The sequence below is a fragment of the Acomys minous genome (genome assembly GCF_964271855.1).
Source record: "Acomys minous genome assembly, chromosome: 8".
Lineage (NCBI taxonomy): Eukaryota > Metazoa > Chordata > Mammalia > Rodentia > Muridae > Acomys > Acomys minous.
In genome coordinates this window covers 82,704,823-82,727,656 of record NC_140489.1, presented here as the reverse complement: position 1 = coordinate 82,727,656, position 22,834 = coordinate 82,704,823, and the positions used below count along the sequence as shown (strand labels likewise).

The 22,834-nt window shown below is 43.2% G+C and overlaps 1 protein-coding gene across 13 annotated transcripts in view; it reads left to right on the top strand.

Annotated features, from left to right (window-relative positions):
- MYT1L (myelin transcription factor 1 like) overlaps positions 1–22,834 on the top strand; it is a 403,682-nt gene that overhangs the window by 318,501 nt on the left and 62,347 nt on the right. For all 13 annotated transcript variants that reach the window (XM_084791226.1, XM_084791228.1, XM_084791224.1 and 10 more), the window contains 4 exons: positions 3,464–3,714; positions 5,809–6,045; positions 8,309–8,430; positions 9,290–9,358. In XM_084791226.1, the coding sequence (XP_084647352.1) occupies positions 3,464–3,714; positions 5,809–6,045; positions 8,309–8,430; positions 9,290–9,358 (679 nt within the window). The remainder of the gene's footprint in view (positions 1–3,463; positions 3,715–5,808; positions 6,046–8,308; positions 8,431–9,289; positions 9,359–22,834) is intronic.

Genomic DNA, 22,834 nt, shown 5'->3' with positions numbered 1-22,834 from the left:
CCATGGAAGATTCTGACTCCTCACCTCTGCCTGTTTGTAGTACACAGCATAGAAGTTAAGGGCTAAGAGTTATCTCCCCTTCTGAAAGGACCCACTGTAGTCATCAGTGCCCACCCACTACATTCCTCTCTGTCAGGTTTTCATGGAAATTCATGATTGTATGGTCATGTGCATATTCCCTGAAGGAAACTGACAATGTAAAAGAAACAGACATTCTCCAAGGGGCATGAGAATTTCCACAAGAAGAGTAGGCTGCTAAGGGGGTTCTAGCTGCAGGTTTTGTGTTGGTTTTGACACTAGGTCTTTAGTCTTTGAAGGCAGCCATGTTTAGCATCGAGGATCTGTGATGTTATTGTATCTTCTTCAGCCAGGGTCAGAATGCAATCAGAAGGTGACAATCAATGTGGCTGTCTCTAGCTAGCAAACACTGGTGGCTTCTTAGGGGAGAAGCCTTTACACTTCCCATTTCCCATCATCTGCTGGTACCTAGGATACATATTTTAATCTGAAATTGGCCTTTTTTGCTAAGAAAAAGAAAGTGTACTATACCACTCTTATTCTGGTAGGCATGAAGTAAGACAGTGACAGGGTCATCCCAGGCAGATGCCCTCACTGTGCAGTACTTTTGGCCTTAGCACCATGAATGAACACCATGCTGAGGTGCCCTTACTGACTCAGACTGACAGTTCTGTGGATATGCACCAGTGTTAGCAGAATGAAAGACATTGCCTTCTTGAATTAATTAAAACACAAGCAGTATTAATTTAATTTTGCATAAAACAGAAAGTTACTCTTTAGACTCAGTAAAAGGAGCAATACAGATGTGACTATCACTCTGGCTGTATTATTGATGGAAATGGACAAGTGTGTATAGAAGTTACTGGCAACTCACTCACCTGCTTATCGTCTGAACTGCCCACTTTTCAGAGTGGAGGCATCATTTCCACAACTTAAACCACTAGAAAAGTACATGCACCACCATATTTATACTTACAACCTCAAGATAATGGAAAATGGTCAAAGTACAATAAGAGAAATGCAATTTTAAATGGAGATGTAAAGATGTATCTTAGCAAATTGTTGCCCAAATATGTAGTGATTTTTGAGCAGATGAAATAGTGGAGCAGGACATTGCTCCTACACTGCAGCCCAGTTGCTTCTCTGGTTTTTGAGCAGATCTAATGCTGGGGCAGAACGGGACACAGTCCTCCTGGACTGCAGCCCAGGTGCTTCTCTGTATCTGCTGCCTGCCCTGAATAGCCCCAGTGTCTACACCTGTGAGGCTGGGATGTAGCAGCATCCATAGGGAGGTGGGAAGCTAGAAAATCTGGTACACTTGGCCTGAGAAGCAATTACCATGAGACAGGATGCTGCAAGACAGAGTTAAAATCCCAGAGACACCTGCCAGCTCTCCCCTAACACTGCACCCACACAGCTAAAGTGGGGCCACTACACAGCACTGAGTGGAAATGCCATTCTCCTGCCCTGACACAGCCCTACAGGGTGAGACCCTGTCTCAGAAACAAAACAAGAAAAAAAATGAAATTAGTGGTCTTTCCTGGACCAGTAGCTACCCATCCCCATTTAAAAAGAAAACAAAATAAACCCCTGTTGTATTGTGGAGGTAAATGCCTGGAGCAGTAGCATTTGATGTGGTAGGCAGATGCAATAGGCTCTTTGGTTCTAGACCAGCCTCAGTTATATGGTGAGCTCTGTCTCAAAGACAACATCAGATGTGGTATTGGGTTTTTATACCATTTTCATGCTCTTTTTTTCTAATCAAAAAAATTGAATGATGCAGAGTCATTAACTTGAGTCCACATCCACAATATTTCAAAGCATTGCAATGTCACCCTCTGTGTCCATGTCCAGGCCTCTGGCTAGTGCCCCCCCCATGCTGTTCTTGCTCAGTTACTCAGGGGCTCACACATGCAGTTCTACAGTCTTGCTAATGGGGTTTGCAAAAGAGAGAGAAGAACATGAACAGGTGGCCACTGACCTCTCATCCTACCCAGAGCAGGAGTTGCCCCTGTGCTGCTCAGGCTGATGGCTAAGTCATAGTGCAGACTTAACTGTGTCCGAGTGGCTGCTTGTCCTCTATGAGCTTTGTTGGAAAGTGCCTGTGGCCCCATGGGAAGAAGTTGCTTGTGCGATTTGTTTCCTAGTGTAGTGGCTGAAATTAGAATGAGGTGGTCACTCTTGCCCCAGAATCTGGTCATAATGGCCTTATCTGAAGTACCTTGAGTTTTATTAAAATGTTTTCTCAATGTCTGAGGCTTGAGCATGCAACATTTAACCCAAACTTATGATACCATTTTGGGTCATTTCACTCTTCTGTGTTGGAAGATAATTTTCTAGAATGGATTGCAAAGCCCGTGTTAGTTGTGTGAGAAGATTTATGGTTCATTTTGTGTATTTCTTCCTCTTTGGAGGACCACTGCCAAGATCAAGCTCTAGGTACAGAGCAGCTATTGACCCTGAGGTCACAAACCAGGAGAGCAGTGGCCAGCTGTAAGGCTCCTCACAGACATGGGTATATTTTCCACAAGAATGACCAAGGTAGTCATTGCCTGTGAGGGGACAACAGCCCTCAGGCCAAACACATCCCCTCCCCACAGTGCCATTCTTGTGCCCTTAGCAATTCCATTTAGGTAATTCCTCGCTCTGAGGGGGCTGGGCAGGCTATCTCCAGTGAAATATCTAGTCTTGGTGAAAAGGAATATTCTATGAGCTCAACTAGCAATGCTTCTGTGCTCATGGGAAGGACCCATCCGAATAAATGAACCATGAAGGAGAGCCATTTAAACAGCTTTGGCAATAAACCCTTACTCCCAAGTACCTATTGGTTGTTTATGAGGGTACTGGCATGAAAAACTGTTAATCAAGGTGTCTGCAAGGAAAAATCTACTGCAGGCAGATGAAGAGCTGACCTGGGGGCCCTCTGGTGTCCCATACTCATCAGGGACAGATTTCTGTCCTCGAGCACATGCCAAGCTATTATGGAAGTGTTTGCCTCACAATAGCTGGTATGTATGCCCGACCAGAAACTTACTTTACAAAGCCCATAGTCCCCATAGCCTCAGTGGTTCTTGTGGATTCTGAGAATCTGGGTCAATTATATAGGGGACACTGAACCCCAGTTGGTATTTTCAACCACATATGGTTAGAAAGAGTGGTCAACCTCTTGATAGATATACCAAAGAAACCAGTCACAGTAGCCTGTCCTACCCAAGTGGGTAGATGCCACAGCAGTCATGAGTAGCCTATTAAAAGAGTGCTCCTCTCCCAAGGTCACCCCAATTCTCTGTTCATTCAAACATGTACAGTGTAGAAGGAGGCAGAATCTGGGCTCCTCATAAATAACCCCCATTTCTGTGTGTATGAAGACGGGTGGGTCGGGATCAGCTGTGTGTCCAGCCTCCTTGGGTACAGGGCCTAACCACACTGTCCTCTGTCTCTGCAGCCAAGCGGTACTGCAAGAACGCCAGCCCCAGCAGCAGCACCACGAGCAGCTATGCACCCAGCAGCAGCAGCAACCTCAGCTGTGGTGGTGGCAGCAGTGCCAGTAGCACGTGTAGCAAGAGCAGCTTTGACTACACCCATGACATGGAGGCCGCACACATGGCAGCCACAGCCATTCTCAACCTGTCCACACGCTGCCGTGAAATGCCGCAGAACCTGTCCACCAAGCCGCAGGACCTGTGTACCGCCCGGGTATGCCCAGGGCCCAAGCTGTGTCCCATGGGAGCTGGCTATGAGTTTGCTCACTGCCAGCCTTACAGTCCAGTGCCTCAAAACAGTGGGCAGGTACCTCGGTCCCTCGTGTCTGAGACATTAGCACAGCCATCACTCATGACCTTTGGATCTCAGTGGCAGAGTGCACAAAACCAAAGGGAATTACAGCTTGGCATTTAAAGATGGTTTGGTGGCAGCACTGTTAGATAATTGTGAGGCTGTCCCTTCCCCACACGCCTAGTAGGTCATCCAGGACACAGAAGCAAAGAGGTGACATCTGATTGCACCCTTGATAGTCTTTGGTCTCAGCCAATAGTGTTTCACTCAGTGGCACTTTCGGTGCCACAGGAGACAGCAACATCCAAGGAAGGTTTCTATTGTTTAATTTTTCTTGTCTGTTAAATAAATTGATTTATTGTGAAATTGCTTTTTATTATCTTTTAATTTTGAGCTACATGGTGTCTATGTGTGAGTATGGAGAGAAGCGGTGACAGTGTGGTCCATGTGTGGAGGTCAGGCTAAGCAGCAGAGGTTCTTTCCTCTCACCATGCGGCACTCTGCCCACTGCAGCACTGCTGCCACTCAGAAGAGGGGAGGCAGCCACTAGGATAGGCAGGGAGGGAGCGAGCTATCTCTCCAGGGCTCTAGGCAGGAAGCAGCACGGCAGCAAGTAGAGCCTGTGCGCCAACCACCTGCCCTCTGCGTATCTGGGGCTTTGTGTGTAGACAGTATTTGGCATACATCATTGTGGTTGCTATGAATGGGGAAAGGACACCCACCCTATGGTTTGTTCATGCTTTCATTCCTTTGATATTTACTCCACAGTAGTGGGATGGTATGAGGGGACATGTACTCCCCATGTACGCCTGGGCCACTGAAGGCCAGTACAGAAGCCACTCCTCCCTGCAAGAATGAAAGCAGACGCATCCACCAGGGTTGTTTGGTTTTTTCCTTTTGTAAAAATACTACTAATATTAGGATAATGGGCCCAATATGATGTCATCTAAAATAGTATCAAAGCTTGGAATCTGGGGTGCTTTGACAGAAATCTGGCAAGACAACATGTGAAATATATGATGAGCACAGATCTGAGGAAAGGACCCTTGTCTCCTCGTTTCCTCTGCCTTCCCAACCAAAGGGACAGACATCAGAGGCCACGGGTTGCTTCAGCTGGAAATCAAATTTCTCCTTGAGCTCATGAACTGTCCTAGGAAAATGGAAGTTTATTTTGACTTTGCTTGTTCACTGCCATCTAAATAACTTCACCCATCTGCCAGCAGAGCGACTTTGAAAGGCTAGGCCTGTGTCAACACACATGCGCACGTGTGCTTACGTACTTGTGTGGGTGTGGGTGAGTGTATATTGTCTCACTTTTCATTTTTTACCCGTGTGTTTGTGTGTGTGTGTGTGTGTGTGTGTGTGTGTGTGTGTGTGTGTGTGTGTGCTCTTACTTTTTTTTTTACCCACTTGATGTAGTAGCAGCTATGAGGGCATCCAAATCAGCTCAGAGCAGAATTCCCATAATAGAGCCTTGGGAACTATAGTGCACACACCTGTTTTGAAATGGAAATCTCTTGGCACTGGACTTCATGTCAGAGGAAAATTCTAGTTCATTCTCCATCCTTTCTTTGACATTCAAATATTTTCCTTTTCCTTTTCACCCATTATGGAATTATTGTCATCAGTGGAATGAAAAGGAAAAATTAAGCTACTATATTACGGATGTATGGGAGGATGGAGGGTGGATATGCGGAGGATGGATAGATTGGTGAAAGGTAAATGAATGCATGGATGATGAAGGGAGGGAGCTGGGCTAGATAGATAGATTGGTGATAACTAGAAGGCTATAGCGATAAACAATAGATGCGTGGGTGGGTGAATCTTCTGAGCAATTTCTCAGGTAAGCCTGTGGTAGCAGATGTGCCTGCAGATCATGACTGTTCACCTGGGAGTTGATGAGGGAGCAATGGAGGGGTTATAAACTCAGTCTTAGCTAAGGGTTGTCCTTAGTCATGGAAGACAGGGTGGAAAGGCAGTCGGGCCCTCCTGGGTTATACATCTTTCTTTCAACAGAACCCAGACATGGAGGTGGATGAGAATGGCACCCTGGACCTGAGCATGAACAAGCAGAGGCCTCGAGACAGCTGCTGCCCAGTCCTGACACCCCTGGAGCCCATGTCCCCCCAGCAGCAGGCAGTGATGAGCAGCCGATGCTTCCAGCTGAGTGAGGGGGATTGCTGGGACTTGCCCGTGGACTACACCAAAATGAAGCCTCGGAGGGTAGATGAGGATGACCCCAAAGAGATCACCGTAAGTCCTTCTCCTTGACCTTGCCTAGATTTGCTATGAACCCCAGAGGGGCCTTGGGGAAGAAGAGTCATTGGCACACTCTTCCAGAGAAAATGTATTTTCTCCCTAAATTTGAACTTTAGCTGACAAGAACTCAGCATTTTTGGTTGACTCAGGGGAGATATGTAACTAACATTGATTTGAGAGAAACAGACTATGGGCTCCTTCAGATTTTATTTTCTAATAAGTGTGCATCATTACAAATTTCTCTAGGGAAATGCAGAAGAGATCATATTACCTTATTTTCAAACAAAACAATACTGCATTTTCATGGGGCAGCATAAGCAAGAGGATCAAGAGTTCTGGGCTAACTTGAGCTATATAGTGAGACCCAATTTCATTAAAAATGAAATAAAATAAATGCTTATTAAATATATACTACAACAAGCTCAAGCATTTAGACTATACTTCTTACGTAGCATACCTTAGTACAGTCATCTGACTCCTTGCTTGTGGGATTATTTTTAAAATGCCTATATTAGAGTATTTTTAAGTAGTTTGGGTTTTCAAAATAATTTACTACTGGAATATAATACCACTTGGACTAAAAAGATATTGTTTTTCTTTTTTGTGCACTTGTGCTTATGGGTGTTACATATATGGGTGCACCTGCATGCAGCACTCAGAACAGGGAGTAGATGTCTTCCTGGGGCACTTATTGCCTTCAGACGGGTTCTCTCGTTAAACAGGGAGCTTACCATTTGGCTGAGCTGGCTTGCCAATGAACCCTGGAGGTTCTTTCTCCTTTCCCAAGACTGGAGTTAACAGTACCCACAGCCATACCCAACTTCTTAACATGTGTGTCTGGAATTCAAACTTTGGATCTTGTGCTTGGAGAGTAAGCACTCTTACCCACTTGGCCATCTCCCCAGCCCCAAGAATCTCTTTCCTTTACTGGACACTTTTTTTCACTGCTCAAATATGAAAGTTCTGAAGTCTTTGTCCAATGTAAGAAGAGTGGAAGTAGGAGCCCACTTATCAAACCAACACTGCCTTTGCGTGGGAAAGGAACTGGTGAAGAAGCCTGCTTTTGAGCCCTTTGGCTTTTTGTGCTGTGTGGTTCTTGCTGGCCTCATCAAGCCATGGTGACCTCTCTGCCTGATCCTCACCCCATTCTAGACACAGATGAATGCACTAGCTCACTCACTCACTCAGCTAAGGCTCTGTCTTAATTCCTTTTCTATTGTTGTGATAGCATGACCAAGGCAGCTTACAATTGAAAGTGTTTAATTGGGCTTACAATTTCAGAGAGTTAGAGTCCATGATGGCAGAGAAAACGTGTGGTAGCAGGAAGTGTTAAGAGCTCACATCTCAAACCTCAAAGCCCACCCCCATTAACACACCTCCTGAAACAGCAAGACCACAGGAATTCTTTCCAAACAGTTCCACCAACTTGTGCCCAATTATTCAAATATATGATTCTATGGGGCCATTCTGACTTAAACCACTATAGGCTCTTATCGTCAATCTTCAAATTGAATTAGATATGTAGGCATTGTAAAAATGGAATCAAATTTGAGTGTCAAGCTAAATTTAAGGGTTCTTTTGTCCCACAGTTAAACCATGACCATTAAGAAAGAAATAATAGTTTCTGGATTTATTTTAATTAAATTAAGACTCCCTCAAGTGACAAAAGCATCTTCATAATAGAGCATTCAGAAATAAGCTTGCCTTTTAGCTTGTAGCATGTACTTAGGAAACATGTATACTGAGCATTGTCCTCTCTAGGAAAATCTATGTTACTGTGCTGACTCACCAAAAATAGGTACTTTACGTTTTAAAAATAATAATAATTTAAATTACAACATTAACATAGTTGGTCTTCCATTGCCTTGACATAGAAAAGTACATGTAGGTAAAACACTAACCAGTGACTGGCAAAATGACCACTCTAAAGGGTTACAGGTCCCTGTTGAATAAAGCGGTCTTTTGCAGTATCCATGCACGGGCAGCTCTTTGCTGGACTCGAGATGCAAAAGAAGCCAGGTGAAGTTTCTCTGGCTTCTAGAATGTCCACTGGTCCTGAACAAGAGCCTTGTAAAGTTTGAGCAGCCCATGGACAGTTCACCTTGTGTTTTCAGAAGGCCCTTATCACAATAAAGATGCATTTGGGCTTTAAATATAAGATAAGCAGAGAACAGACAGGGCAGCCCTACAGCCGGGGACCGACAGCTGGTGAGTCGTGTTGCTGTATGTGGTTGTGAAGCCATGTTTCTGTCTGCAGCCAGAAGACTTGGACCCATTCCAGGAGGCCCTGGAAGAAAGAAGGTATCCAGGGGAGGTGACCATCCCAAGCCCCAAACCCAAGTACCCTCAGTGCAAGGAAAGCAAAAAGGACTTAATAACGTAAGCACATCATAAGGTGACATGCTGGTTCTTCATAATTCTCCCTTCTCTGGCTTCCTTTTAAAGAACAGACTTGTATATGCCTTGCCATTTGAGCATGCACGTTTGCGGCCCAGAGATCTCTCCCGCTGCAGTTGAGCGGAGTCCGAGGCTGCCTTGCGCCTGCTTGTTCTCAGCGATGCTCGACTGTGTGGAGGCGCCATTTCATTTAGCCCTGTGCATTTTGCAGCTTTCTCCAGGGTGCTTACCTCCTCTTGCAGACATTGCAGCTAAACTGGAAACAATGAAACTTTTAAAAAAATTTTTTTAAACATACTTACTATTCTGGCTGTCTTTGTTTTTGTTTGGTGGCAGATGTCCAACTCCAGGGTGTGATGGGAGTGGTCATGTGACTGGTAATTACGCCTCACACAGAAGGTGTGACTTCATTTTTCTCATGGTGGATTCTGTCTTTCCAATTTATTGTTTTCAGCTTACCTCAACAATGCTGTCAAAGTACAAATGTTGAATTCTGTGTCACCCCTCTGAGTGCTGTATGCTGCCCTTCAAAAGTGTGCTAATTTACATGTTACACCATGATTGTTTACTTTAGACCACCTAAATTCACAAAATTCTCAAAAAAAAAATTAAGCCAAAGAGAATGTGTATTTCTCTGATTTTTAAAAATTGGTTACTAACAGAAGTGCTTTCCTAAACATATGCTTAATGACATTCAGAGTTAATAATACAAAAATTCAGTATACAGCACTTGCCCATTGCTCTTCTGCATTGAACTTTTAATTTCAACTTTGTGTTGTGTGATTCTGGCACGGCTGCTACCTAGGGGTTCACTCACTGTGTCTCCCGGCCTGTCTTACAGTCTGTCTGGCTGCCCCCTGGCGGACAAAAGCATTCGAAGTATGCTGGCCACCAGTTCACAAGAGCTCAAGTAAGCATTTCATGACACTAACTCTCTTTTAAAAATCTCTTTGCTGTTAGTTCACAGAAATCAGTGTGCTGTTTGAAAGTGAATTGTCTGTGAAGGGTTGTCCAGTAACCTCTGTGCCTGATGTAGTTGGATGGTCTCTAGTTCTTTCCTATCTGGAATTTCTTATCTGCAAATATGTATGTACTCCCAAGGAAAAATGTCTCAGTGTCACACAAACGTTCAGAAAAATCACTGTATAATATTTAAAACAAACAAACAAAAACAAAACAAAACAAACAGATGCCAGGGATAAAAATCTACCCAATAACAGCCAGTTCCTTAAACTTGTGTTGTTCATTATGAACACTGCCCAGGCCAGTGACAGTTCAGCTCAGGAATCTCTGTGGTATTGGCACAGAAGTACACACACACACACACACACACACACACACACACACACACAGAGAGAGAGAGAGAGAGAGAGAGAGAGAGAGAGAGAGAGAGAGAGAGAGAGAAGCTATCACTACTCTCTCTGTTGTAACTTTTAAGCATAAATCTGGCAGAAACTATGAGCCCAGTGCCAGCACAAGCAGACTGAGGATGTCCTCCTGTGGGATGAAGAGCACCGCACTCAGTTTCAAGCAGGCTATAGAAGGAGCCAGTGAAAGTCTGAAAATAGCATTGAAGCCTTACTCACTCCAGTCAGTGTAGACTTTGAGGTGTCTATAAGGATAAAAGGCCAAACTTGACAGCACAGTGTGATGACAGCAATTGTCCCTCAAATGATAACCTTTGCTCCCATGACCTTCCCTACCATTGTGTCCTATGCTTAGTTAGAAACATGCTACCCCACCCCCAACCATCCTGTCCCCTAGCCCCATGACCATAGTCCAGGGGTGACCTAAGTGTAGCCTTCTGTTTGACATCCATGTCATCTTTTTCAGGCTCCCTGTCCAGGGCCCTAGTGCCATAGACCACCTGCTCATGTTCAGTGACTTCCTGAACTAGCCCTCCTGTCGCACGCAGGACTCTTGCCTTGCCGTTGTCTTCCTGAACTAGCCTTCCTGCCAATTGCAGGACTCTTGCCTTGCTGTTGTCTTCGCAAACTGTAAGCAGCTGGAGGGCTTCCTCTCACTTTACAGTCTAGCAGCATTTAAATCAGTGCCTGATGGACAAATAGCCTTAGCACCTCAAAGCGGCAGCCTTAGGAGCAACAATCCAACACACTTTACTCAGGCGTCTTCTTGTCGTGGCTTCATCCCACATTTCCCTCATGGTCAAAATGTGACCAACTGCGCTTGGATCTTGCCAGCACATCAGGATATGGCAGCATTCTTTTGAATCTCTTGATGAGGAGTTCTTTGCAAAAGCCTGGCATGTCTCCAGTTCTAACAGGCCACCTGTAAACAAGAAACTAGCTTTTGCGTTACTTGCACATTGCTTCTGACTGCTTAGTGTCTTGAGACCTGGGACCAGAACTTTTTCTGATGGCGTAGTTCACGTTGGTTTGCATCTTTTAGTGCTGGGCTTGACGTTTTCAAACATCTAAAATTTCAGGCAGATCTGCTGTTTCTCCAAGCCACAATTCTCCTTGTCTCAGTTCGTCTTGGGAGATGGCTGGTCCTCTCCCCAGCATCCTCAGAGGAAGGAGCTGCACTGACATCCTCCAGAGAGCATAGTCTTGGCCAGTGCCTTCCTTTTTTCCTCCTGCCAGAAGGTTGTACGATCCAGAAAACAGACAGCTTTGCCTTGTTTGGGTTCATCTAAAAGTTATACACATTTTCTATGCTCGTTTTTGCAAATAAGTCCCTTTTTGCTTGACCCCTGCTGGGAAATCTTTGCTTAATTCCTGCTGGGAAATCCAAACTTGACTCATTTCGTAAAATGATCTGTTTCTGTTAATTGAACTTCAAAACTAAGGATTTGGTGTCTTCTTTAAAGAGACTGAAACATAAAGCAGCCAATTTTTACTTGACAATATGTCCTCTACACACAAAATAAATAAACAAATAAATAAATATACCATTATTATAGCCTTCTCTTTCAGCCTTTTCATTGATAACTTTAGTATATTACTTTCTTATAGAAGTCAGGAAGGTTTGCTGGGAGCTTTCCCAAACAGAGCAGCATAAGCCATCTTCTTAAAGATGCATAGCAGCTTAGAATAAGTCTTGATGTGCGTATTGCAATTGTATTAATATTCCCATAAACTTTGGTCACTTTTATGTAGCATCTCACCTGAATAAGAAACTGAGTTGAATCCTTAGTTATTATTCAGGCAACACTGTCTACTTATCAATAACTATGTTAGGAAGTGGATCTCAATGACCTCAGCTACCACATGAGGTTTTGAAAAAAATTTTTATCTTACCATTTCCAACACTGAACTTTTATAGGTGACCATTAGAAGAACATTCTTAGCCATGGACAAGATGAAAGTTGCCCAATGACCCACTGATCAGAAACTTTTAGACATTATAGGTAACATTCTGTTCACTCATACCACTGTGGGGTAGTTTTAGGAAGAAATCAATAATAAATCAATAATTCGTGCCTAATTATGTACAATGTGTAAACTAAAATGCATTAAAATGTTACATGCATCTTACCAGCACTGTGGAATGGCTCCCGGGCCCCTTGTATCTGTTGTGCACATCACAGGTTCTGGGCAGGGATGAGGGAGACATGAGGGCCCGAGGATGGAGGACTGTTCATCCAGGTACATCCCTATTGACCCTGCCTGTGAGACTGAGGCCACAGCAGCGAAGGACAGAACGGTGAGAAGTAAAGTGACCTTTGAGGAGGAATCAATAATGCAAAATCGATTCTAAAGAGACTTTTCTCCTCTTGAAATGTCATTGTCAAAAATTCTCCAAAGGCAGCCACAGCCAGAGTGGCCTCTTTGAAGAGCCATAGCCTCTTGGACAAGGACCCATATGGGAGTCATGTTCAGTGGCAGACACTGGCAGATGCTGGCCTGTGTGGGGTTTGAGCCATCTTAGTAACCAGCCTAAGGCAAGCAAAGCAGCTTTAGAGAGGAGCCATGCACTCTGACAGTGGCCCCAGTGTGAATGTGCTCACTAGGAGAGCAGCTTTGGACTGAGGCTGCTTGACTGGGGATTCTATCGCCATGGGGATGGGGATGACTTCTTGCTTGAATTTGGTATCTGCACATATAGATTCTAATCTCTATAAGCATGAACCTTGGGTTCTTGGGGTATAGATATACAAGAATCTTAGCCAAATGTAACCGTTAAAAATCAGGTTGTATTTGTTTTAAAAATAACCTATAATTCAAAGAATTAATACAATAAACCATAGCCAAAATATTAAATCTCTTTTTTTTTTTTTATCATTTTTGGCTTACATGTATTGCTAAGGCCCTGGGCAGGGGCAGGAGATTATTCACACGGTCTAAACAAGGGTGTGCTGGCTAAGAGATGGGAGACTCATCCATTTTTAGACCTGCAGGAGATCATCCTCATTTGGAGAGTGCCTTGCTTCCAACAGTAAATCCACAGAACTTTGAGTCACATCTGCCCTCCCTTTGGGTCTCCTATTAACAGACAGCCATGATTCCTCAGCAGAAAGGTGTGTTGACCTCTGTGTAAAGTTAGCTTCTTTTATGACCAGAGGTTGTTGTGAGACCTGGTCTCCCTTGAAGGCAAGGGTAGAGCACACTGTTCATATTTCACTGCCGTGCCCTGTTAGGAAAATGGATTTGTTCAGCAGCTGGCTTGGCCCTGGGTCCCTGGGACACCTCCTCTTGAGAGGACTGTGTCTCTGATATAGGGTATAGTTGTCCTTCCATCTGTCACTCAATATCCAATCTGTTGGGCCTTAGGTCCTACTGGCCCTGAGATTTAGCTCCTGCTCTCATTCTTTGTCCCTAAGTTTTAGGACAAGCTATATCTTGTCACAGTGCAACACTTATGCTTGTCAGGGTCTTGACAGTTAACAGTACTTCTTCATAGTTTGTCACCTTTGTGGAAAAAAAGCCATAAATATGCTTGGGTTCATTTTACAAGTCTAGGAACACAGGCAATGGTAAGTGGGCCATTTGGCCAAGGGTCACAGAAGATAAGCGGCACTGACAAAGCTTGAGCTGAATGAGCTCTTCACATGGGATACTGCCTTCTCAGAATCCCTGTGCCGGCCTGATTTCCCATGAAGGGTGAATGATGGAGGCTTGGAGAATTGCTCAGCTGATACAGTACTGGCTTTGAAGCACAAAGACTTGAGCTTATCAGCTATGAGTCTAGTCTAGCAAGATGACTCAGTGGGAAATGTGTTTGTTGCCCAATTATTGCAACCTGAGTTTCATCTCTAGAATTCGTGTAAAGGTGGAAGGAGAGAACAGACTCCATAAAAGTTTCCTTTGTCTTCCCCATGTGTGCCATGGAACACACACACACACACACACACACACACACACACACACACACACTATTACACATATACACATGCACTATTACACACATACACTAAATAAAATAATGATTTTTACATAACTATGACTATAGCCAAGCACCTTCATGCACACACAGCAACACACACATAGCAACACACACACACACTAACAACGTATACATCAGTTCATATATACCAGTGTCCATGGTAAAAATCTAAATGTAATTAACTTCTCACAATTATTAAATGCATTTTGTTTATGGTTCAGGAAGAACCTAGTTCTACTTCCTATAATTCAACATCTATAAGAAGTTTATGATACTTGTAATATAGAATTTTAGAAGTACTCTGCAAGATATGGCCTTCAGAAGATAGACTATCATTTTATCAGAATGATTCAGGTCAACTAATATCAGTTCGATATAAGAAATGTAGTTAGGAGCACTATTGTGGAATTCTAAAATTAGAGTCTTGGTAGTTGGCTTTAACCATGCACACATGAAGGAATATGCAGCTCAGTAAGTGATAACCTGAAATGGACTACACAGGGAATAGATCACTGAGTCCATGTGAAACGCATAAAGCAAAACGGCCCATTGTCTCCCTGCCCCTCTGATGCATGTTTATGCCCCGTGGGAAGCACTCCCCAAGATAAACTTCTAGAAGCCAGCAGAGATTCAGAGAAAATTCTAGACCATAACAAGTATCTTTACCCTGACTTTTCTTTCTATTTCCTCTCTGTAGATGGAATGAATAAGTGGGAGCATTCCATCATACTCTCCTGTAAACACACACACACACACACACACACACACACACACACACACACACACACAGTGAACAGAGATCTATGCTGTGCAAACCTCAGAGTTTACAAACACAGCTTACCTTTGCTGTGTGTTTGTGCCTCACCATCTCCAGTGCAGATTACAGTAAAATTCACAGAGTAAAAAATCAGATTCAGCTACTATAAGGAAAATAGGCATCATGACCAAGACCTACTCTTTTTGGAAAAACTTGCTGTTGCATGAAATTCAGAGCATAGACCTTCTAGCCTACCTGCAGGTAATCTCTTCTGTGCCTCAGTTTCTTTATCTGTAGCCTGGGGTAGCTCAGTGGGCATCAGTGGATGTCACTATAATCAGCAATGTAAAGATCCAGCAATCCCTGGGCCTTTAGAAAGCATCCCCCACCTTGGACTCAGAAAGGGAAAATGAACAAGGTAATTGATGTTTCTGAAATGACAACATCCCTTGTTCTTTGGGAAGTTACTGAAATAAGAACTTCATTCACTCAGATCTTTGGGAAAAAACTTAACATCATATTCTTGAAGGCATATGGCAGCACACACCCATAATCTCAGCACTCACTGAAGCAGGAAAATGGCAAATTCAAGGCTAGCCTGGGCTACATAATAAGAGCCTATTAAGAAGAAAAGAGGGAGGAAGAAGATGATGATGATGATTATAGAAAGGATGGACACTGTTTATTTACACACTTCGTGTGGGGAGTAGGAAATCTAAAACCTTACATGGAATGTTCTAAACATGTCTACACAGTGTGTTTCATGGGCCTGTTTTGTTTTGTTTTTGAGACAGGGTTTCTCTGTGTAGCCTTGGCTGTCCTGTACTAGCTTTGTAGACCAGGCTAGCCTTGAACTCAAAGAGATCTGCCTGCCTCTGCCTCCCTGAGTGCTAAGATTACAGGCATGCACCATCATGCCCAGTTCATGGGCCTGTATTACTATGCGTTTTGATTGTGGTTGCTTATTACAGTTCTCATCTGTTCTTTATTTAACTCTCATATGAAAATCTCAGCCAGCCACCTTGGCCCCCTGGCATCCCTGTCATTACAGCCCAGGGTTTCTTTGGAAAGGAAGATACTCTAGAACCCCCTGAGCTCATAGGCTTTCTCTATGGAAGTACAAACCATGAAAAGATATTTTCAGAGATTACTCAGTATGGGTCAAATTCATTCATTCATTTATTCAGGCATGCATTCATTCATGCATTCAACACATTTGTTCAGTCATTTAAGAAGCCATATTCATGTACTCCTAGCAGACCAAAGGGAAAGACTGCACTAATCCAGAGACCCTCAGAGGACAAGCCAGACAAGGGATATCAGATCATTACGATAGGCCAAAAAGTGCCTGGGAATTAGGTGAACTTGGGCTACATTTGTTGGGACAGTCAAGACCACCTAGCAAATAATATTGGGAGACACTCACACCAAGAAGTTGGTATCGTGGGACCAATGCTATGATACCAGAAATAACTCAGCATAGGGAAGAGGATGCAGTTAGCTAGAGATGGCAACAAAGATATAGCCCACGATAAGGTGATGAGCTAGATGTTGTCCTAAGACTCACCAGGGACTAGCTAGCAGGGATACAAGCAGTATCCTGCAGGGTTAGAGTTCAGAGACTGAACTATAGCAGAAGGATGGAGGAGTTGCGTCTCCACAAGAGACCCCTAGAGAGGGCAGAATGAAGGCTCAGGCTTAGAAAAGCCTGAGAGTTTAGATCCAGAAGCTGCCTGGGAAAGGAAAGGGAACGTGCATTACCAAACTAACTCCCACCTTCTAGCACTGCTCCTACCGTGCCTGGGGCTACAGCCGCAAGTCCAGGGCAGATGTGGCCATTGTGAATCAGAATGTGGGCCAGTTTAAAACAGTGACTCCTCATAGGAAACCAACAACAATTATCCTTGACAGGAAGGTGGTTTTTAAGACAGGATGGGAGTTATGTAGTCCATGTGCTCATGGGAAATGCTTTGGCACCATCTGAAGGAGCAGTAGAGTTAGCCCGACTAAGAAGGCCCTCCTTCAAACTCTAGTCTCCATTTTATACATAAAATGAGTTCCTCACATTTTTCACTAAGATCTTATGATCTTTTAAAAAATTAATTTGTATATATATGTTTGTGTTTCATCTGTTATGTTTATGTACCATTTGTGTGCCTGGTGCCCGAGGAGACCAGAAGAGGGCATCAGATCCCCTGAAAATAGAGTTATAGACCTTTATGAGTCTCCATGTGGGTGCTGGGAATTGAACCTGGGTCCAAAGAAGAATAGCCAGTGCTCTTAACTACTGAACTATTTTTCTAGCTCTATCATCAGGGAAGGAGGGTGGGAATAAGAAGATAGAAGCAAGGGGATAACAATCGGGATGTAATCTGAGTAAATTATAATAAATTTTTAAATGTAAAATTAAAAAAAGAGAAAAAACTGAATATAACACAGGCAAGATCTCCCCAAGTTTTACACAGCAATGAAAAAGATCAGGCAAAAATTAAGCCATTCTTGAGATTCTCAGTGGGGGACTTGACTTCCCAGCCTGGTCAGGGACTCACTTAAAATATCCACAAATTCATGAAAGAGAGCCTGGCTTTGCAGACACTGGCATCCTGCTGACCTTTAATTGGCTGCATTTCCTGGGACCCACTGTGAATATCTTTGCACTGCAGCAATTCACCTGCTAAGCCTGGACTTAGAGAAGGAAGCTTTGCTTCTTTCCTCCACTGGGATGAGAGCTTGCTCTCCATCTTTCACTTAGAACTAACTTGGTAGTTGTTAGGTTTTTATCATGACAGACTTGGGGAATATTTTAAATTCTGAGTAAGATCATGAGGCACACTTCACTCCTTGCATAGAAATCATACAGCATTTAATTCAGATATCAAAAACTACTTATGATAATGCTAAGTTTCAACCAAAGGAAAAGGTGGCATTAGTTGTTTCTTATTTGAAAAGAGTATTGTAATTATATAGTGTATTTGATGCATATTGTCCAAATGAAAATGACATATTCCTTTTCATTTTGAGTATGTACTTTTAGAAATATTTCTATTGTATTTGAACTTCTATTGTTGTAAGTGCATACTTTAAGTTTATATACACACAGGCACACACACAGGCACTTTGTGATTGTTGGACTAGGCACTTTCCTTTCATGACACACAATTGTCCGAGTGCTCTTCATATTTCATTGCTTATTAAATCTGGCCTTTCCTACTCACTAGGAATGAGCCTATTTGACCTCATCCTTGGCTCCTCTACGGTGAGTCTGAAAAGCAAGAGTCTTTAGATTTCTGGGAGCTTCTAGTCCATACCTGAACCCCAAGCATAATGAGAACAGACAGCCTAGTCATTCATAGGCAATCAGGCTGGACTTCAGTTGTAAATCTGAGGTTTTCATAGTGTAAAGACTTCACTAATTTACAGTTCTCTAGAGCAAAGTGAACAAAATTAGAAATGAAGTAGACCTTCCCTTTGGGAAATTACTGACAATTTTGTAGGATTTTTTTCTCCTGACACATTCAGGAGCAGCCAGGATTCTTTTCCAGCTTTTTCTGGAGTGGAAATTTTTGACAGACAGGGCCGAGACTGCTTACAGGCATGAGAGGACTCGGGAGGAAGGGCTCTCACAGCAGCACCACTGGATTGAACTTGTCTGCATGTCTGCTGTGCCAAACCACTTACCATTCACCATGGCCTGTGCTCTCCCCGGGTGACAGTCTGAGGATGCTCACATATCACGTGCTCCAGTCCTTTGCTGCACTTTTGCAGATCTTTCTTCTAACTACTGGACTTCATCTTGCTCCATCTGAAAATACCTGAGTCCTACAAGTTAATATGTTTTCTGTATTTATAATTGAGATGCGTAAACATCATGTTTCTCTACAAAAAAGAGATGAAGAACATCCTTAGTCATGCAAAGTGGTTTGCTCTGCTACTCCAGCCTGATCTCTTGAGGAGAAATATTCAGTGCAAATACCTCTGATAAGAGGAAAATATAATTTGACAGAACTTTCTGTAATAACAGAAGGTTTATTGTACACTGACCCACACAGTAGACACAAGCCACCCGAATTAGGCTGCTCTTTGTAGTAGGTAGCATTTTTCCCTCTCAAGCTTCCAGAATAATGACTCATGAGACTCAAGATAATTATTTACAAATACCTAAGCCATATGCCTAGGGTCTTCTCTGACTAGCTGATAACTTCTTTTTTTTAGACAGGGTGTCTGTGTAGCCTTGGCTGTCCTGGACTCACTTTGTAGACTAGGCTGGCCTCAAATTCACAGAGATTCATTTGTCTCTGCCTCACCCAGTGCTGGGATTACAGGCTGTAGCTGAAAAATTAAAATAACCCATTATACTAATTTAAATTCTGCCACATGGCTGGTTACCTGAGCTCAGGCATCATGTTGAGTTCGCATCTTGTTGGCTGAAATCTCATACACTAGGCTCTATCCCAGAATCCCTTCTGCTTGTTAGATGTCCTACTTATTTCCTGCTTCAGCCATAGGCCATGGGTTTTTCCATTGACAGGTCTTGCATCTATATAATACAGAAGAGATTCCTTATAAGACTCTGCCTGAGGACTGAGTTCTTTTTTTGTTTGTTTTTTAAAGTCCATTGGTGTTTTGCCTGCATGTACATTAGTATGAGCATGTCAGATCTTGGAGTTATAGACACTTGTAAGCTGGGAGTTGATCCTAAGTCTTCTAGAAGAGCAGTCAGTGCTTTTAACCGCTGACCCATCTCTCCAGCCCCAAGGACTGAGTTCTTAGTTGTGTTTAATTTTTATTATTCTCTGGGGCTTGGGATTTCACTCCACTTGTAGAGTGCTTGCCTAGCATATATGAAGCCCCGGGTTCATTCCTTAGCACTGCATACATAAAGGATGATGGTAGGCCATGCTTGTAATCCCAGCATTCAACGGGTAGAAGCCGAGGGATCAGGAGTTCAAGGTCATCCTCAGCTACGTAGCATGAATGTATTAATCTAAATACCCACACAGATCAAGTAAGCTCCATGCCATCCGTGTCGGCACAGCTTCTTTCACATTGTCCTTACTCATTTTACATTCTAATCAGTATGTAGGGCTATTTTATTTCTGCAGCTGACTAGACTATGCCTTGTTTGACATCTCAGCTCTCCGGGTTTTTGTTATACTATTAGTGAATGGCAAATAGATTAAGGGTTTTTTTTTATGTTGTTCCAGGCATATTGAAACCAACTATGACACGAGTTTCATGGTATTACTGTTCTCAGAGGAATCCTTGCATGTTACATGGGAAAATAAATGGAAACTTCACTACTTAGAACCTATAAGAGAGTAACTCATAACTGAGTATGAAGCTCAGTTCTTTATTTTGGTTTTGTTGCCCACCTTTATTGTATTCAGGCATGGATAAAAGTCTGACCCAAGCTAACCAGTTATAGCAAGAGGCTTCAGACACCCTTCTAGTAGGAAAAGGCCTGACACACTTAGCAGATGCATTGACAATCACTGAGGCTTTGCTAGAAGCCAGTCTTCCGCTCAGATCTGGATTATCTTCTTTGGAACTTGCTTCATCCTGTAATGTCTTCCTGTAATGACAACTCTACATGAAAAGGACAATGCTGCCCACAGCCCATGTTTCATTCACATCTAAGTTATAATGCAGTTATGGAGTTTAGAATACAAACATGCATAGCATATATAATCTAGCTTTCTCTTTATTATTTTGTGTGTGTGTGTGTGTGTGTGTGTGTGTGTGTGTGTGCGTGCGTGCGTGCGTGAAGTGCATATGTGTAGATGTCAGAAGTAAGAATCAGTTCTCTCCTACTGTGAGTTCCAGGGATCAGACAGTAAGCTCATACTCACTGAAGCAAATCCTCAGATCTAAAGTAACTTTCAGTATCATAACCAGTAGAGGGCATGTGAATTAGCTAGCCTGTGCAGACGCTTGGCTAGGCGTTCCTATCCTATCCCACCCCAGCACCATTACAGTATTGAGGTAATTGAAAAGAATGGCTGCTTCTCATTTCCTCTACAGCTATCCTTCATGTTCTCTTTCTGTGGTCAGGTATGGGTGATGCTTTACTATTCACTTCATTAGGATTAAAAAACACAGTGTATGTGAAAGACAATGGGGACTTCTGAAGTTGGACTAAGTGCACTTTGCATTATGGTATGGCCATGAGTCTCAGGGCCAGGGAGTAGAACGCAGTGGTTTGAATGAGAATGGACACCATAGCCTCATATATTCAAATGCATGGTCCCCAGTTGGTAGAACTATTTGGGAAGGATTAGGAGGTGTGGCTTTGTTGGAGAAAGTGATGTCAGACTTTGAGGTTTCAAAACCCTATACCATTACCCTCCCCCCTCGTGTGTGTGTGTGTGTATGTGTGTGTGTGTGTGTGTGTGTGCGCGCGTGCGGCGCGCGCCTTGTGCTTGTGGATCAAGATGTAAGCTCTAAGCTGCTGCTCCAGTGCAGCGCCTGCCTGTCTGCTGCTGTGCTCCCCACTATAATGGCCATGGTCTTTAACCTTCTAGAAATGTAAACCCCAAGTTAAACATTTTCTTTTATAAGTTGCCTTGGTCATGGTGTTTTGGTATAGCAATTGAAAATTAAATAAGAGAGTGTATAAACTACTAACTACTGACATATGTGAGGGAGAAAACACTATTTACTAAGCAAGGAAGTTTTATATGACTCTGAGTATAAAACTAATACAAATTTAAACAGATAAATCAAGAAAAGGAAAAATATTAATAATCAAATGTTGGTGGGTTGATTAGTCACAGTCTTGCAGTGTGCCTTTCTGCTTAACAGAGATGTCATGCTCTTATATTTGTAGCTGTATAATATAGAGTGACATTTCCAAAGTTTTCATCCTAAGAAGGCATTGTGAGAAACATAAACAGTGATGCCCAGAGTTGCTCTTGTAGGTGTCACTGGGGAGAGCTCCTGCTACATCGCATGCCCGATGTGTGATCTTGTCTCCTCTGGGACTGAGACTCGCATGGGTAGATCCTGATCACAGGTATGCTGTAAGGAAGGACATACATCCTAGCTTGCTTCGCCTTTGCTGTACCAAAACAGACCAACAGCAACTTGGGGACAAAATGGCTTACAAGTTATGGTCTATCTTCTTGGGAAGCCAGGATCTCAATCAGGATGTCAGAGGCAGGAACTGAATCAGAGGACACAGAGGAATGCTCATTACTGGCTTACTTTCCCTTGGCTTTCTTAGCTATATTTTTTATATAGCCCAGGCCCTCCTGCCCAGAGATGGATGAACACTCTGATGTTAATTATCATTCTAAGAAGATGATCCTACCAACATGCCCTCTGGCAAATTTGATGAAAGCAAATTCAGATTCCCTCTTCTCTGGTGTTTTGAGTTTGAGTCAGATTGACAAAATCTATGACAAGTACCACAGAGAGGCCTAAATGTGCTCCTCTGAGCTATAGAAATGGCAGCAGGAGTCTGACTGATCTCCTGGGATTTACAAGTCATACCTGTTTTTAGGAGACTCCCTGTTATAATGCATAACCCAGCCCCCTGCCTTGCCTTCTGACATCTGGAGACCACATGTGCATATTGCCTGCATACGTAGAGCATACCATCAAAACCAGTACAGGGGGCCAGAGAAACTCCTTGAACATAACAGTAGTTCGATCTACTAAAAGATTGTAAGTCTTTATAGGAGAGCTTTCAGGGGAAAGGTAGCATTGCCCGGTGTGCTTTCTCACATCCCTCTTGTGGTGGGAAAGCAGAGGATCTCCATGGACACACAAAGCAGGCAGTGGAACAGAATATGACAAATGGGAGGAAATGTGCTCCATGAATAAGGTCCCAGGAGACAACTGGCACTGATGGAGCACCAGCCTCCCTATCAGCACTGGCATGGGTAGATCTGAGTACCAAAATAAATAAATAAATAAAAATAAAAATAAAAACTAGATCTCTGGCTCTCTAAGAGCCCCAAACTATTAGAGATTGCATGAGTATGATTGAACCCTACCTTTCCTTTAATTCCTAAAGGACGAGAGAGTACCCAACTTTGGGGAGTCATGAGACGGGACAGGAAAGTAGAACCTGAGTATGCTGCGTCTGCCCTGTGGATTCTTTCTGATTAATATTCTACCATCAAAATCATAGGAAAGAAGGAGTGAAAAGGAATGTCTTTGTGGAGATTCCTGGGATAGTAGATCAGACACTGACAGCCTGGGCTTCTGTCATGACTAATGCCCGTCTAGAGTTAAGTCTGTGTCGCCTGATGAATGTAGATTCATGAAAGGGGAAGTAAA